Source organism: Zonotrichia leucophrys, chromosome 1A, assembly GCF_028769735.1.
Source record: "Zonotrichia leucophrys gambelii isolate GWCS_2022_RI chromosome 1A, RI_Zleu_2.0, whole genome shotgun sequence".
Lineage (NCBI taxonomy): Eukaryota > Metazoa > Chordata > Aves > Passeriformes > Passerellidae > Zonotrichia > Zonotrichia leucophrys.
Genome location: NC_088170.1, coordinates 57,215,865 through 57,231,765, shown reverse-complemented (window position 1 = coordinate 57,231,765; position 15,901 = coordinate 57,215,865). Strand labels below are relative to the sequence as shown.

Below are 15,901 nucleotides of genomic sequence, written 5' to 3'. Positions count from 1 at the left end.
CAGTTTGAGAGCTGGACGAAGCCAAAAGGGCTGAAAGAGCAAAGCTCACCACATACAGTAAATTTGGATGTAAAATGGAGTTGCAGGGCAATGAGGCAGGGGCTTGCAGGACCAGTCTTGAAAAACTGCCCCAAGTGAGGGTTCTCATAGTAGGGAGGAAGAAACCATCAGCGCCATACATCTCCTTTCAGCAAAGAAGGAACTCCATCGTGAACACAACATGACAAAGGGCATAAGGTGCTGATGCTTGCTGCAGCCCTCTTTTTCTCAAGCATTGCTGATGCCATCAAACACAGCACCCAACAGGAAAGTCCATGGGAGAGCCCAAGAGCAGAGCTAGATACTAGGAAGGTTTTGTACAACAGTTTTGACTTCATTATTAATGTCATTCTGAATTGATCAGATAATTTGTACTGTAGCAGGAAGTATTATTGTGACTAGACAAATCTTAACAACTGTCTATTGTATTGTAATGAGTATTGAGATTTTCATTGGACTGATACTAAATTCTTGGCTTCCATATAAGGTGTTCTCTTTCCTGCCCATATCATGATTTTGAATGCAACATTGTTCTCAGAATTCCCTTTCATGTAATAACACTGTTATGGAACAGTAGCAACATGAAAAAACATTACATCATAATGTAATCCTGTTAATTTTTAACTTTATTCTAAGCAAGTAGTTTTAAAAAGATAGTATTTTTTTCTGTAGTCATAGTTCCATATTTTTAGATAACTTCTGCAATTTTAAAGTCTGTAGCAATAATGTTGCCTATAAAATTGAAGCTGTCCCTTTCATTGTAAGACCTTTTTTACATATCTGATCTGTTCCTCAAGATGGCAAACAGATCATGAAAGTATTTCTCTCTATGGGACTGTAAATAAAGTATATGCATTCCACTGACATCAAAAATGAAAGAGGACATTACTAGTTAAAATCTGAACAATTCTGCAGCTCTAAAATAAGATACTTATGTTTCAAAAGCCTTTCTCTGCAAAGAGGAAGGGACATTTAGAAATGTTTTAAACATCAAAAAATGAGAGTTAAATAAAGCTGTATATCATCTATTTTTTTGTATACCAACTATTTTTCATTTGCATTGCAGATGCAATTTATCAGAAAGAACACTGGGAGAAAAAGCCTTTGATGGAGAAGTGATATGTGTTAGTATTTGCATTTCTCGCCCTATTTGTATTCCTTTACTACAAAAAAAATTAAATTTAATTAATTAGATTTAGATAGCAAATGTCTGTAAGAAGCTTATTTTGGAAAGCAGCTATAAAAGGAACAGCATATTTAAAGAGAGCTTTACAAAGATAAACTGAAATGGTAATATTATAAATTCAGTTTCAGACAATAGAAAGAATGAGGTAAATGTAAAGTGCAAAGATTCACTGTGTAGTGATATATATAAGTTTTGAAGAGTAATGCAAAACAGATTCTCATGCTGTATCTGCTTTTGAGGAACACCAAGGTCTGTGGGGAGGACGTGAGTCAATGGTGCAGAAGATGGTATGGCTTGGCTTCTGCAACCTGAGAGACTCTTTTACTATGTCAAGTTCACAGGCTGTTTGGGAAGCTGTGCCAAGGATGATATTAAGACCTACACTACATTCTGCCTATGATTTGGACTTCTGAAAGGAACAAAAAGTAATGGTTTATGTTAAAAAACCAAATTGTACTAACTTTTGTAACCTGATGTTTATTGCTTTGCCACATTACGTTATGCTGTGAAAAGCTGTCATAAGACACAAAAAAACCCCCCAAAACTGATCAGGTTTGAGACAATAAGCAATAAAGACTTTTATCACACTGATGTTCTGTGTTGAGAAAGGCCCCTGTGTCAGGCCAACAGGAGCACTGTGGGGCTCAGTGCAGGGTTCACTGTGGGCCCCAAGTGCCCAGGCCTGCACTGGGTGTGGGTGCCTCCAGACAGGGATAGAGGAGGGGACTGGGGCTGGGCAGCAGCTCTGCAGCAAAGCCCTGGGCAGACAGCAAACTGAACATGAATGAGCACAGATTCCCCCAGGCACCACAGCACTCAGGGCTATGGCAGCACGGCCAGCTACCCCAGGTCACATCTTTGAACTCATTGTGACCACTGCTAGAAAGACATTCAACTACAGAGACACATAAGTGCAAGATCATTAGAGTGATTAGGGAGCTGATGATTAGATCACAATGAGCAAGAGGAGCAGAGAGAGCTCTTCTTGTGTAGCCTGGAGATGAGAAGGATGAGGAGAGTAACTGCTGCTGTCTGTTACCTTAGTGGAGCTCTGATGGTACCTGGGAGTGATCTCTGCCTTGGAGATGCACAACAGAAAGGACAAAAGGCAACAGTCACAAGCTGCAGCAAAGAGAAACCTATCTGGATATAGGGCAGATTTTTATAAGTGTTTAGATGTTGGGAAGGGCCACCTGGAGAAGCTGCAAAACCCCAGCCCTAGGGAGTTTTAAACCTCAGCTGAACAAGACCCTGAGCAAGTTGTCCTTCCTTTGACAAGAGCCATGCTCAGAGCTTTGGCAATGGCCATGCTCAGAGCAGGAGGATTAGGTGAAACATGGAGGTCACTTTGAACTCCAATGATCCCACCATTCTTTGATGAAAACCAGCAGGTTTCCATGCTTTGAATAATTGAAACAGGGCTTTCTTTCCATGCTCAGTTAGCTGCCATGCCAAGATGGCCTCATGATGTATTGAGGCACATGTAAGATTTATAGTTTGACAAACATCTACAGCAATAAGTAAAATGAAAGCTAGTGATTTTTAAAAGCTGGATAAAAATGAATCTTTAGATAATAATGAAGAATTAACTGATTTTCATAACTAAGATTTTCAACCTGGAAGGGCTGTTAAGTCTAGAGATGTTAGAATCATAGAATACTAGGTAAAACATGTTTTTAAGTTGAAAATGGATGATAAGGTAGGTTTTGAAGCATGACTCCTAAACTTTCCTTGCCATACCAATCTGCAGTGAGTGCCTTTTCAGCCAATGCTAAGCCAAAGCAAAGGTTAGTCCTGCAGAAGGTAAACTCAAGATTACTGATGGAGCTGCAAAAAGAAGCTGAGTTCTCACTCTGGCTGAGAGTGATCCTTTCTGACCTCCAGTGCAGGATACAGCTCCTGGGATCTGTGTGGCACTTAGGAGAATGCTCAGGAGTCTGCTTCCACCAGGCAGCAGAGGATTTGATTCTGTATTGAATTAGGAATGGTTCTTGGATTTAGGAATGCTGCAAGACTAAAACTGGACTGAGTATTAGGATTAGTGTTATGCATAGCAATAATGTAGTGTAGTATTATGTAGAATTAACAATTATGTGTAGGGAGTTTATCCATGTGTTAGGAGCCCAAGTTTGTGTTTTTGCCAAAAACTGGCATAAATCTATATAAAGAACAATAAATAATTTCCCAAAAAGCTTTTAAAAAGTAGACACTTTCAACAGTAAAAGATTTTTAGTGCCTTTCCCTTTCAGAAGTTTATAATGTTTCTTGGGAGACACACAAACTAGACTCAAAATATATCTTGCAATCAAACTTCAAAAATTACTATATATCCACACATAGCTATGCTAATTATACCACTGTGGAAAAGATACACCAAAACTGTAAATAATTAAGGACCCAAAGTTAATATTTAAAGTGTAATATTAATTTGTACTGAATTATCTGTTAAATTCAAGAGGGTTAATTAGTTCATTGATCATTTCAGTTCTGTTGATCTCCTCTAAAGATGAATTTGGCCTAGGTTGTTTAAAATACAATATGTTTAAGAATCATTCTAACCCTTCTCTTAATCATGCAAAGTAAAGGTAATTTACCAATTTAAAAGCTATTGAACTAGCTAATTTAATTTTTGTGTGTCTATAGTTAAATTTTAAATCAAACATATTATATGAGACAAGGAATCACTATTCAAATAAAACATTTTTTTCTTATTTCAAGGAGTTTTGTGTTTATCTCTGAAGCACATTCATAATTAAAGTCCATGTGACAGTTTTAAAATTGGCCATATACTTTTTCTTTAAATTTGTTTAGAATTCTTTGGTGGTTTGTTTCCTTTTTCTTTATTTTTACCACCAGAAAAAAAAAATTGAAGTGTTTATGAAGTTGCTTTCTCAGCTGGGACAAATGCTGGTTGTGTTGGCAGCAAGCCAGTATCTTTTTTGCAGAATAACTTGAAGACAACTGTGCTATGGTTACCTAAATAGTGCAATAATTTTCATATAACTCTTGCTACTGTGGCTCTGGAAAGTATGCTGCTGCTATCTGGCAATTGCCCCAAGCTAATTAGTCCTTTATTTTTGAAGATGAATGTTTATTTCACAGTCGAATAAATAATGTGTATGAAGTCATTTTAGGAAAACAAATACTGTTTTTATCAGGATGCAAAACCCTTCTGTCCTGGTTTAGGGTAAATTTCTGAATGGGGTCCCTCTAGAAAGCAAATTCATCGGCTCCTCCCTCAAATGGTTTGGGAAAAATATTTCCTTGGAGAAAAGTGGAAAAACCCTGTTTGTTTAACAAGCAAAGCATTAACAGGCATAAAAAATGAAATTATATTAAATAATAAAACCTCTCTCTGTTCTGAAGAGATGGCAGACTCAGGAGGTGCCTGTTGTGGCTGCAGCCCAGCTGGCTCAGCCTCTCCCAGCCCTGCTGAGCCCCAGCTGGGAGCTCCAGGGGCTCTGCTGGGCGCTCACTCCAGAGCTGGGCTGGGCAGCTCCAAGGAAAAGGAAAATCCCTGTCCAGGAACTGCTCTGCCCCAGCCAGCTAAAACCTAACTGGAAGCAAAGGAGAGCTCTGTCCTGCTGTCTGTCTGTCCGTGCTGCTGTCTGTCCAGGAGCAGGAATTGGAGCAGTGAGTGCAGCTCCTGAGCACAAACTGCTGCTTCTGTTCACCCCATCTCAGCCTCAGCACCAGCCTGAAAGGTGCAGAACTTAACATCCAGCATAAACAGAGACAACTGGGGATACAAACATCATAAAGTCACCCTAGGGCACCTTCTGAAAAGAAGAGGAAATGAAAGTTTCTTACTTAGACACAGAATTAGGAGTCCTGACACTCATCAGCACAGCCCAGTCCATGGTGCCGATACAGTTTAATTTTTCGTATTCTGTTAAGTAACAGAATCTAATTTACCTCCCATTTGAGAAATATTGTGCAATCTTTAGTGGTATTTTAAAGCTGAAAATAAGTAATGGATCAGATCTCATTTGAGTAATTTGTGGATATGAATAAGTACATTGAGAGAGCAGAATGTGACGTGAGAAAATGGCACTATTGTACTTTGTACTTCTCGCACAGGCAAAGCAATGGTGCAATGAACCCTCCAAGCCCAGCAAATGTTAAGTGTGAGCTTTACACCTCACTTAAGAGACAGACAGCTGCTGCCCAACAACACAGTTATGAATTCAAGCATATGGTTAAATGCATTCCTGCATTAGTGCCACAGTTGTTCTGGAAGATAGTCAAACTCATTACATTATTTGGGCTGGAAATTTTCAGCCTCATTAAAACCTTAATTGCTTGAATGTTGCCATGAAATGAGAAAATCTGATGGACAGTGTTCCCAAAAGACAATCCACATGCTGTTAACTGTTTGTTTAAGGTATTTTAATTGAATGGAAAATAATATAAAATTAAAATTGATGAATGAGGGAATAAATGAGGATGAAAAAAGAAGAAATATTCCTACAAAATTCACTTTTCTATCTGTGGTTCTTTTCTGTTTTCCTGAAAGAAAAAGAAGAAACTCTGAAGTTCTTCTCTAGATATTTTAGTGACTTGCTAAATGTCAGTACTATAAGTCACACTGCCTTTTTGATAGTTCATTAATAACGCAAAATTAACCTATATCATAAATTAGTGTTTGGTAACTAGGATGGCAACTGTCATTATAAAATGCAATCAAAATAAATGCTGTGAAGTTGGAAAATTTAATTCATAGTTATAAATGAGTCATGAGTGATTAAAATCAGCTTCTCTGAGAGTTTGTATAGTCACTTTGGAGCTTGCTTCTGGTAAATTGGAAGAAAGAGAAGACAATGTCCTGCAGTAATTGTATTTCTTCAAAATATGTTGTGTACAAGGGCCTCCCTTTGGCTGCAGAGATCTCCCAGCCGTGTAGGAAACAGCCAGGCTCGCTGAAGGGAACCCTGATCACTGCACAGTTCCTCCCTTGAGAGAAATTCAGTGTCTGGTTGCACACTGGGAGAAAGCTATGGGCTTTGTAGTACCCAACCATACTGAGTAGCTCATGAAATTGCATTTTATCTAAAATGACAAACTTTCTTTGAGTAGCTGAAGAAAAATCCCCTATTCCTAGAGGCCTTGCCTGGAGGTAAAAGCCAAAGTGATTAACTGGATCAAAGTCTGCTTTGTCAGACTGAGCATATGACCTTGAGTCTCCTATCGAGGACTAATGATTGATAATTATGGGAGTGGAGGTGTTTCATGATATTCCTTTTATTTCTCAAGCAGTTATTGCTGCTTGAGTCCTTATAGGTGGAGGCATAAAATCAATTGCAGAAGCCAAATTAACATCACAGATAGTACTGGTAAGACCTGTTACCCCTTCAGGAATGCTTTCAGCTGGGAAACAAAACGTTTTATGTCCTCACATGATTTTACAAATCTTTCCAGACACAATTCCTCCTCTTTCCAGAACCCAGACCATAGGAACCCATTGTGTGGGAGAGGCTTCTGCTTTCTGGTTCTGTGTCTAACAGTGAGTTATCAAATATGACAGAAAGTCTTAAGGAGCCATGAAGTTTTTCCTCTCTGAAAATAGAACCATGTTCTCTTTTTGCCCAAAGGGCATTTGTCGGTTTCTTCCACAAAACAAGTACAATCTTGGGGGAAAAAAAATAATCAAGAATTCAATAAAGTAAATCACATGCAGCCTTCAAAATTAATTTGGGACAGAGCTTCACTGTAAGCCTGACTGCATGAAAAATTGTACATGGAGGAGCCTGGCAACATACTGGGATTTCACTGATCTTTGAAGGAATACAGAAACACCCACTACTTTCTTTCAAAATGAGGAAGCCATTGAAATGGTATGGGCACATATGGTGACTAGTTTTTTGAAATTCCACTATCTTGGCTTACACTGATAAATTTGTGAAAGAAACTGCTAAAAAGCAATTGACAGAAAAGTTTGGGTTTGCTTCTTGCTGGCTAATTAGAATATGGAGTGTTTCCCTGACTCCACAAGGATCCTTCAGGGAAGATGAAATGATAAGTGAAGTTGATATATCATCCAGAGTATTTATTTATGTGAGTTCAAGTGTGTGACTATTGTTAAACAGTGGATCCAACACTTATCCAGATTAGTCCAGGTCATCCCCCTCACTGTGTACACATTTGTCTGAATATTTACAGGTAGGTAATAGATAAGCAATTGGTGCTTGACATCTGTGTTGTAATCTACTCACAAAGATTAAATCTGTGTCTATTTTGGCAGAGTTACTGATTTCTTCCATGCCTAAAATGGCATGATCCCATATCTCTTCGATGTTATCAGGAAACACACAAAGTTGCATGCATGAGTACGGAAGCCACCACCTGGGTGACAGAGGAGGATGCAGCAGTTTGGGCATTGCTGCTGTTGGGTTCAGAAATGCTGTCATGGTTTTTTTCCTGAAAGGACTGAGTTTGACTTTAGTTGCTATGAAGAAAATAACTGGATAACATACCTTTAAATTGTAGAGGCTATGTGCTAATTTCTTCTGCATTAGCCAAACTCACAAAGCTTTGTTAAATAACAAACTTTGCTTGCTAAATAAACAGGTTTTTTCCACTTTTCTCCAAGGAAATATTTTTCCCAAACCATTTGAGGGAGGAGCCAATGAATTTGCTTTCTAGAGGGACCCCATTCAGAGGCTTCTCCCCAAATTTGCCCAAAACCAGGACAGAAGGGTTTTGCATCCTGACAAAAAGTGTTACATATGAAGACTTGGCCTCCCAAGATGTATTGCTAATGGTGGCATTGATTTTATTAATATTCTGGAAGCATGCCAAGGGAAAAGATATGGGTTGAGATTAGGCAAAGAGAAAAACTGTGCATGATATTATTCCTAAAAGATTTGTAACAAACAAATATTTTCTGCAAATCAGCTGATATTTCTTAGAAATATGGAAGGCCTAGAATTGATTGGGCATGGAAGGGAAGGAAAAAATAATTCCAGTCACCAGGAGTAGTCCAAGAACATGGGAAGTAACTGAAGAGCAAGAAGTAGATTCTCCTCTATCTCTTCTGAGACTAAAATACTTCCCTGAACTGTTCAGCTGATCTTGTCACAAACATCTTGAGGTTTCATTTTGGGGCTGTCTAATCTTATGTTCATTGAAAAAAGCATCATTATTCAGAATTTTTGAGAAGAATTTTATGCAGGCAATCTTCTTGTTACCATGCTTTCTGCCATAGTAAACACTTAGTTTAGCAGAACCTGGAAGTAATTGCTACCATGAACCAGTCATAAACTGTCTTTCTAGAAATATTATTTAAAATGCATCCTTACATTTTTCTGGCAGCTTGTCCACAAATGAAATCTGGATGGCCAATGCTCAGTTGAAGGTGCATGAATAATACTTTTTCACACAAAAACATCTAATCAATTTTCCTTGTCCTTTAAAGTGAAACCTGAAGTTCTGAACTTTAATATGACTTTTTTAACACTTAGAAGCCTGTACTAAAAATACTCCCAAGTCACAGTTTTAGTTTTTTTAGAACTTGAGTTCCACACTACTTGCTTCACTTTGAGAGACAGAAAAAGTGCTCAGTAGATTTAAAATTCCTGTATTCATAGATTTAGAGATCTTACTATGCAGTACTAGGTGTAAGATGTGCAATGGATTCCATTACACCTCCTGGATGACTCTCAGAATGTTTCAGCAGTCTTTGCCATTTTGAAGAGCTCTTGAACTACCTGAAAATTGTGTCAGGAACTGACACTACTTAGCCTGGTTCTATGGAAGAACACTTAGGGTGTGGCAGGAAGGAGCCTTATGGTTGTGCTGCTGATCTCTTCTGGTGGGATCAAAGTGGAAGAAAATTTTAAATAATACAGGAAAATTATCTAGTGCTAAAGGTACTTTGATACCTTTATAACATAGTTCTAGTGTAAGTGAATATAATATAGAGAGACGAGAGTATTTGTTGGATAGCTGTCCTTTGTGTGTATGAAGAGGGGAAGTGCTGTTTATACTTTGTGATTTTATTCTGCATGGAAACAGTAGAGAGGTACACAAACAAAAGCATCACTGATTTCACTGTGGTACAGAAAGGGTGAAATGATTAGCTGTCTCTGCACTGATGACTCACTAACCTTCCCCACGCTTATGCCATGGTGACAAGGTTTCCTGGGTCCTCACGACAGAGGTGCTCCTATGCAGACAGCAAGGATAGGTTTCAAAGGCTTTTAAACACAGAAAACCTAGATACTTTTTAAGAAGAAGAAGAAATGAATTCTTTTTGGCACCTGTGAGACTGTATATCCTAGTCCTTGAAAAGTAGTGTTTAAAGTGAAACCCTGAAAGAAGTGGAGAGCTTTTCTTTATGTCTAACCTCTGAGTCTGACACCTCCTTTAGACTTTACTTTCACAAAAATAAAGCCTCATCAGTATTTGTGTGTTTTGAAAGCAGATCACAAAATCATGGAGTTATAGGAGATAATTTATCCTAGAAGAATAAAGGGACTGAATGTATCCATCAGCATGTTTTATTACAGATGTTTTTTAAAGCCTGTAGTCTGTATTCAGCCACGGTTCCTGCCGATGGTTCCAATAGTGATGGTGGCACTGATGGTTCCACTGGTCCCAGCAAATGCTAAATTCCTTGTCTCTGTTCAATGGATTGAAACAATCAGCGCTAGCAAAGGAGGAAATTAACCTTATTAATCAAAGGCAGGAAAGAAAGATACAACAATTCTCAAACTGCAGTGTACATTAGGATACTGGAATTGTTTCAGGGCTGTGTTCAGTTATCAGAAAGGACCAAGTTATGGCTACGTTCACCCCATTCTTCAGGGTCTTGAAAGAAGCAGTTTGGTGGCATCCATGATAAAATTATGACATCTGATTAATGTTACTTGAGAGATCTATTGAATGGATGCTTGAAGAAGAACAAGGGAATATGTTCATCACAAATACAGACTGAGTAGGCATGTCATTGTCATGAAAATGCGTTGTAGTCACATTGTTCTGTTCCAATAATGCTGCAGCTCACTTCTAAGCTCACTTCTATAATCATCCACCTATTCTATCACATAACTAGAATAGATGCCATTTCCAGTTCCTTAACTTCCTACAGATTTGTCTGTGTGTGGTTTATTTTTTTTAGTAGTACAAAGATTTAATCATAAAACTTCTTTTTTGAGATGTCTAATAATGGCAGAAAGCTGAGGGGGTGGAGGGAAGTAATCAATGTTTGCATCCTGTGGCATTCGGCTTCAATTATGCTGCTGAAACCTGGAAGCTGTGATGTTTTAAAGCAATCATCCCGTGTTACGCATTACAGCTATTCTGGAATCTCTAGTTTGTTCATAGTTTATGCTATAATTACTGCAAATATATCCCTCATTCCTTAAATTAGGTTGCAGGTATTGAAACAAGTTATGTAGGCATCTGATAATTAGCAACAGCTAGTAATAATAAAGTAACAATCACAAAAGAAAGCAAGGAAAATATGTCCTGCTTTCCATTGCAAAATTTTCAGAGAGTCACTGATGTCATCCAAATGTCAGCTTACCATATACCACACACAGCTCTTATGCTTCTTTTTGCACTGTAATCTGATAGGTATTTTGTACATAAATTTCAGATACTAAAACTGCCTCTCTCCTAATACTTGGACATTGTTCCAGTCCCCACACCTTAGTGCCATTTAAGAATCAGAAAATACAAAGTGCCTCTCTGTAATGGTAATAATGTATATTTAGTCCCATTGGTGCCTATCTTTCAACTACCCCTTGGTTTAGTTTTTATTTTCTTTTTTCCATATAAATCACTCTCAGTGCATGAGAACTATGTACTTACTCTAAGCTGAAACATTCAAAGACAAAATAGTTGTGCCTTTATAAATGTGATGAGAGAAGATGGATATCTCCCCAGCAACACAGAAGACTTGAATTTCCTTAACTTCTCCATTATTTTCACAGGGTGCTCTATTTATGGAATCAGCAATCGCCAACAATTTCCATTTTTCTAAGTAGAATAAAATATTAAGATCAGATAATAAAAAAGGATCAAAACAAACCCCCACGTAACCAAAAGTAAAGTGGATTAGTAGAGAATAATGTAAGATCATGTCACACTTACATGATATAATTTAAATTACTCACACCTATAGAATTGTAACAGCTATATCATTTATAGTGATGTACTATCCTTATTCTAATAACTCTTCATACATTTTCAGTTATTCATGCTATGCCCTGTGGGATACACTGATCATGCTTAGATCCTTATAGTGGATTATAAAAGAGGGAGGAACTGTATTATAAAGCTGAAAAACAGTTTGGTTTTTTTCCTCAAAAACTGTTCTTTAGCTTTTAGTCATCTAGTAGCTTATTTGTACTCGGCATTAGCCTCTCAAGACAGCACTGGTCCTACACCCATCACATTACTGTACAGACAAAGACAGTAGTGAACTAAATTCCTTCTTGTTTTTTTGTTTGGGTTTTGTGGTTTGGCTTTTTTAAGCAATTTCAGCTGTAGACTTACTGGTTTGGCTGCCTGCAGACATACCTGGAATACTTGTGAAGGTGTGTGGTTTCTTGGCTGCACTGAGAACTTCAGACAGATTGGTTTAAGAGGAAGTACTTTGGAGATATCTGATGAAAAATTGCTCTGTGCTTAACAAATTGCTCTGGACAAGAGAATGAAAATAAGGAAATGAGATTTCAGGTGATAACTTCCTGAAAACAAAGAGCCAGAAGATTAGAACTGGGATGTGGTCAGAAGTTTCTGAATCAAATATCCATGGTATGTTCCTTGAGTTTCTGCCGCTGGAGTTGTGTTTCAGATGTGTGCTGTGCACAGGGAGTGTATCTCCTGTACACAAGAACACCTTGCTGTTTTCTGCATTCCCACTGCTGTTCCTTCTGTTTGCTATGAGCTAACCAGGTGTTGACATTCAGGTTCTCTTACCATTATCATGATGTACTACCTGTGATCAAGCATTGAATTTGAATTACAGCAACAAGAATCTAGAAATGAAATTCAAAATTAATGTATTTTGATAACATTTGTGGCTTTGGAGTTACATTTCTTTTACGAATAAACGCACTAAACTTCTTTATTGCTATATGTAAAACTCTCAACAGACAGAGGAGTAGAGGAATTCAGTACATTATTTCAGTATATAATTTTTAGGGACTTGGACCTGTCCAACATTTTGTGTAGCTACAGACATGGCATTTAATTTGCCTGTGCCTTAACTTGCCTCCTCTGACATGGGAATGGAAACTCTTCTATCTCTCTTCAAACTGCTATGATGAGAAATAAATATTCGGGACTACTTAGATGCCACAATAATGGATACAAGTTGAATACATTACATACAAGATGATGGAATTGTCGTGATTATTGTGAATTACTATGAGCAGGTTCAGGGCAACTGGACTGGTGGTCTTGGAAAAAAATAAAGAAGGAATAGATCTGCGCACGTGTGACAGAGGGAAACCCCCGTTTCCAGTGCGTCAGTGCACGCAGTGACCGAGGTAAATTCGCCTGTTTTGCAATGGGAAGGGCTGCAGGCTTTCCGAGGGCATTCACCGCCGCCGTGCTCCCTTTGCCGCCCGCGGAGCCCTCACCGGCCCGGCCCTGCCCCCCGGCCGCTCCGCCGCGCCCCCTGGCGGCCCCGGCCCTGCCCCGCGCCCCGCCGTGCCCGCCGACCGCGCGTTCGCCGCCCGGGGCTTTGGTGGCGGCGGCCCCGGGAGGGTCACCCCGCACCCGGCCTTGGAGTGCGGCCCGCAGGCGCTGTCCCCGGGCGCTGTCCCCAGCCGCCGCTGCGGTCTTTCGGGGCGAAGGGACCCGCACACGCACATCTATCACCCGCACTAACGCGGGAGGAGGAGATTCCCCGCACAGCCCGCGGAACGGGACAGAACGGCGCGGGAGTTTCCGTGCAGGAGCCAAGGGGAAGACACCGGGGAGCTCCCTTGTTCACTAACGCGCAGGGAGGAGATTGCCCGGACAGCCTGCGGGACGGGACGGAGCGGCAGTTTCCGTGCAGGGCTCAGGAGGGAAGAGACCGGGGAGGCGCGGGAGCGAAATCGCTCGGGAGCGCACCCTGGGCACGCCTCCAGCGGGGCACTTCCCCGCCCCGCCGGCCGTGGGGTGGCGGCGGCCCCGGTGCCGCGCTCCCTGAGGGCTCCGCCGTGTCCCCTCTCGGGCCGTCGGGCTCCCCGCGCCCGGGGCGGGCACGCGCGGCTCCCGCTGCCGGTGACGTCACGGCCCGCTCCCGCCTCGCCGCTCCAGCCAGCGGGCGCATCCCGCGGGTGCGGAGCGGAGCGGGCTCCGCGCCACGGGCGGCAGCGGCACCGCGCTGTGGAGGCCGGCAGGCGCCGCCTCCTGCTTCCCTCCCTCCGTCCGTCCGTCCGTCCCTCGTTCCCGCCCGCGCCGCTCTGTCCCATGTTCGGGCTGGGGAAGCCGGCGGGGCAGCAGGAGCTGGGCAGAAGCGGTGGGCTTCCGAAGATGGCGTCCGTGGGGGATTTTAACGTACTCAGCTCCAGCATCCCGGCCACCAAGGTGGAGCTCTCCGTGTCCTGCAGGTACGGAGCCGGCTCACGGCCGCGCCACCCGCTCGCCCCGCGGCGTCGGAGGGGGCGGACGGGCGGGGGCCCCTCGTCCCGGGCTGTCAGCGGAGCGGGCAGGAGAAGGGCAGTGCGGGACGCCCTCCGCACGCCCCGCGCCGTGCGAGCCGCTCTCGCCCCTGCCCTCGGAGCGTGCGGAGCGCGGGCAGCCGGGGATGCCGCCGGCGCATCCTCGGGCAGAGCGGGCGCAGCCCGGGGCCGGCTGCCAGCCCGCTGCAGCCCGCTGGCCGCGCACCGGGCGTGTCCGCCGCACGGTGCTGCCGCCGGGCCCGGGGGCCAAGCGCCGGCTCCGGGCTCTGCCGAGACGGGCAGCGGCTGCCGCCGCCCCGCGCTCTGCCCGGGAGCGGGAGTCGGGGCGCGTTACCCGGCAGGTGTTTGAACTTCTGGAGCTGTCCCAAGCGCCGCGGTGGGGACGGAGACCTTCCGTCCGCAGCAATCCTGTCACGGGTTCTTCAAGGCTCTCTTGCAAAACTTGGGAGTACGGGCGTGTTGTGTTGCCTCGTCATGTTTTATCGTAACGCTGCTGCCGAGAAATTGAGGGAGTGCCAACCCGTAACACCAAACGTAGTGTCTGTGGTTTTGTTCCTTTGACGCTTGTTTATCGGTATTTCAAAAGTCCTGTTTTCTCTCGTGATGCAGAGGTTTTCTCGTTAGAGGTCTAAAAATAGTTTTTATTTGTGCGCTTTTTTATTCATGTTCACATTCCGCGACTTCCTTAAGTATTTCCTAGTAGTTGCAAAACGGTGACGCCTTTCGCCAGCAGCGTTGGCAGCTTCTAGCGGAAAATTTGAACTGTCCGTGTATTTCCTGATGGGAAATGCGACAGAGTTTCTTCTACAGTTCGGTGCTTCATTTTGTAATGTAGCTCCTCATTTTATAATGTTGCTGTTTACCTGTAGTACTACCACGATAGAACGGCAGTGCTCTAAACTTAAATTGTCAGACCACTCCCTCTCTTTCCTTAGTAAATAAAGTCTGATTTGATGTTTTATCAAGTGTGAATTTCAAAAGAAGGCTGAAGCAGTGAGGAATAGAGTAAGATTAATTTTTTAATACTGAAACAGTCACCAGGCTGAAATACCAACACCCCCTTGTACTTGCTGTCTCTGCAAGGTTCACAAGCACCAACTGTTGTCTGAGGAAGGATGTGCTGTAATGTGTAAAAACGATCCAGGACCTTTACTTTACTTTTAAGTCCTTCAGATAGCCTGTCACAGTTACAGATGTCAGAGCACTTATGCTGAATTTGACCCAATTCACTTAGTATGGGAGTTCCTTTAATTCCAGGTATCATTTGTGTATACCTGCCATGCTTCACAGTAATCCATCAGATAGTTCCATAGAAATGCAGGTACAGAACACTGTCAGTCGATTCTGACCTTACTTGTAACTAATTTCAGATTATAGTTTGCAGCATCAGTTTGTTAAAACTTTTTCATTTGTCTTGATGTCAAGTGCAGAAGGATGGGAATTTCCATGGAGATTCCTTTCTTCTCTATGTGCTGGATGACACTTTTTGATTACAAAATTATGTTTCAGAGCAGAGTATAAAATGAGTGACACTAGGGCAGAGATTAATGGTTAACACGTTTGTGATTCATCTGTAAACACATTCATTGGCTAAAGCTTGTGAAATGTGGTGTTAAATGAAATTGTGAAAGACTGCAAGAGCAAACTGCAAAATTCAGAGAATGCTGAAAATTCTGTAATAATTAGCAGTTGTGTATTCCTAAATACCTGGAGAGAAATGCTTTTAACAACAGTCTGGGTCATAATGGTTCTTTTCCTTGATATTTGAAGAGTTGTAGGACCAATGTGGTCACTAATTTACATCAGCAATTGTTAGTTGATAACTATAATTTATTCCTAGATTTTTTTTCTTGGGTTTTTCTTTTTGTTTGACTTTGGGGTTTTTTGTTGTGGTGATGTATTGTGGGTTTTTTAGGAGATTGTTTGTTTTTTGTGTGTTTTTGCTTGTTTTCCTTGGAGGGCATGAGGGAAGTTCTTCCAGTCTGTACAGGTGGTGTAACTTGTGGTCAGTGAAGCGGTGTTTGTGCTATAAAGTAAATCTGTGACTCTTCTT

The 15,901-nt window shown here is 41.8% G+C and overlaps 1 protein-coding gene across 3 annotated transcripts in view; it reads left to right on the top strand.

The window, feature by feature from the left end:
* Positions 1 to 13,361: 13,361 nt before the first annotated feature.
* Positions 13,362 to 15,901, top strand: part of CPNE8 (copine 8) — a 71,701-nt gene continuing 69,161 nt past the window's right edge. For all 3 annotated transcript variants that reach the window (XR_010438708.1, XM_064702806.1, XM_064702808.1), the window contains exon 1: positions 13,362 to 13,776. Coding sequence is in view for 2 of the 3 variants with exons in the window: in XM_064702806.1 (XP_064558876.1) it covers positions 13,637 to 13,776 (140 nt within the window). In the remaining variant the exon portion in view is untranslated. The remainder of the gene's footprint in view (positions 13,777 to 15,901) is intronic.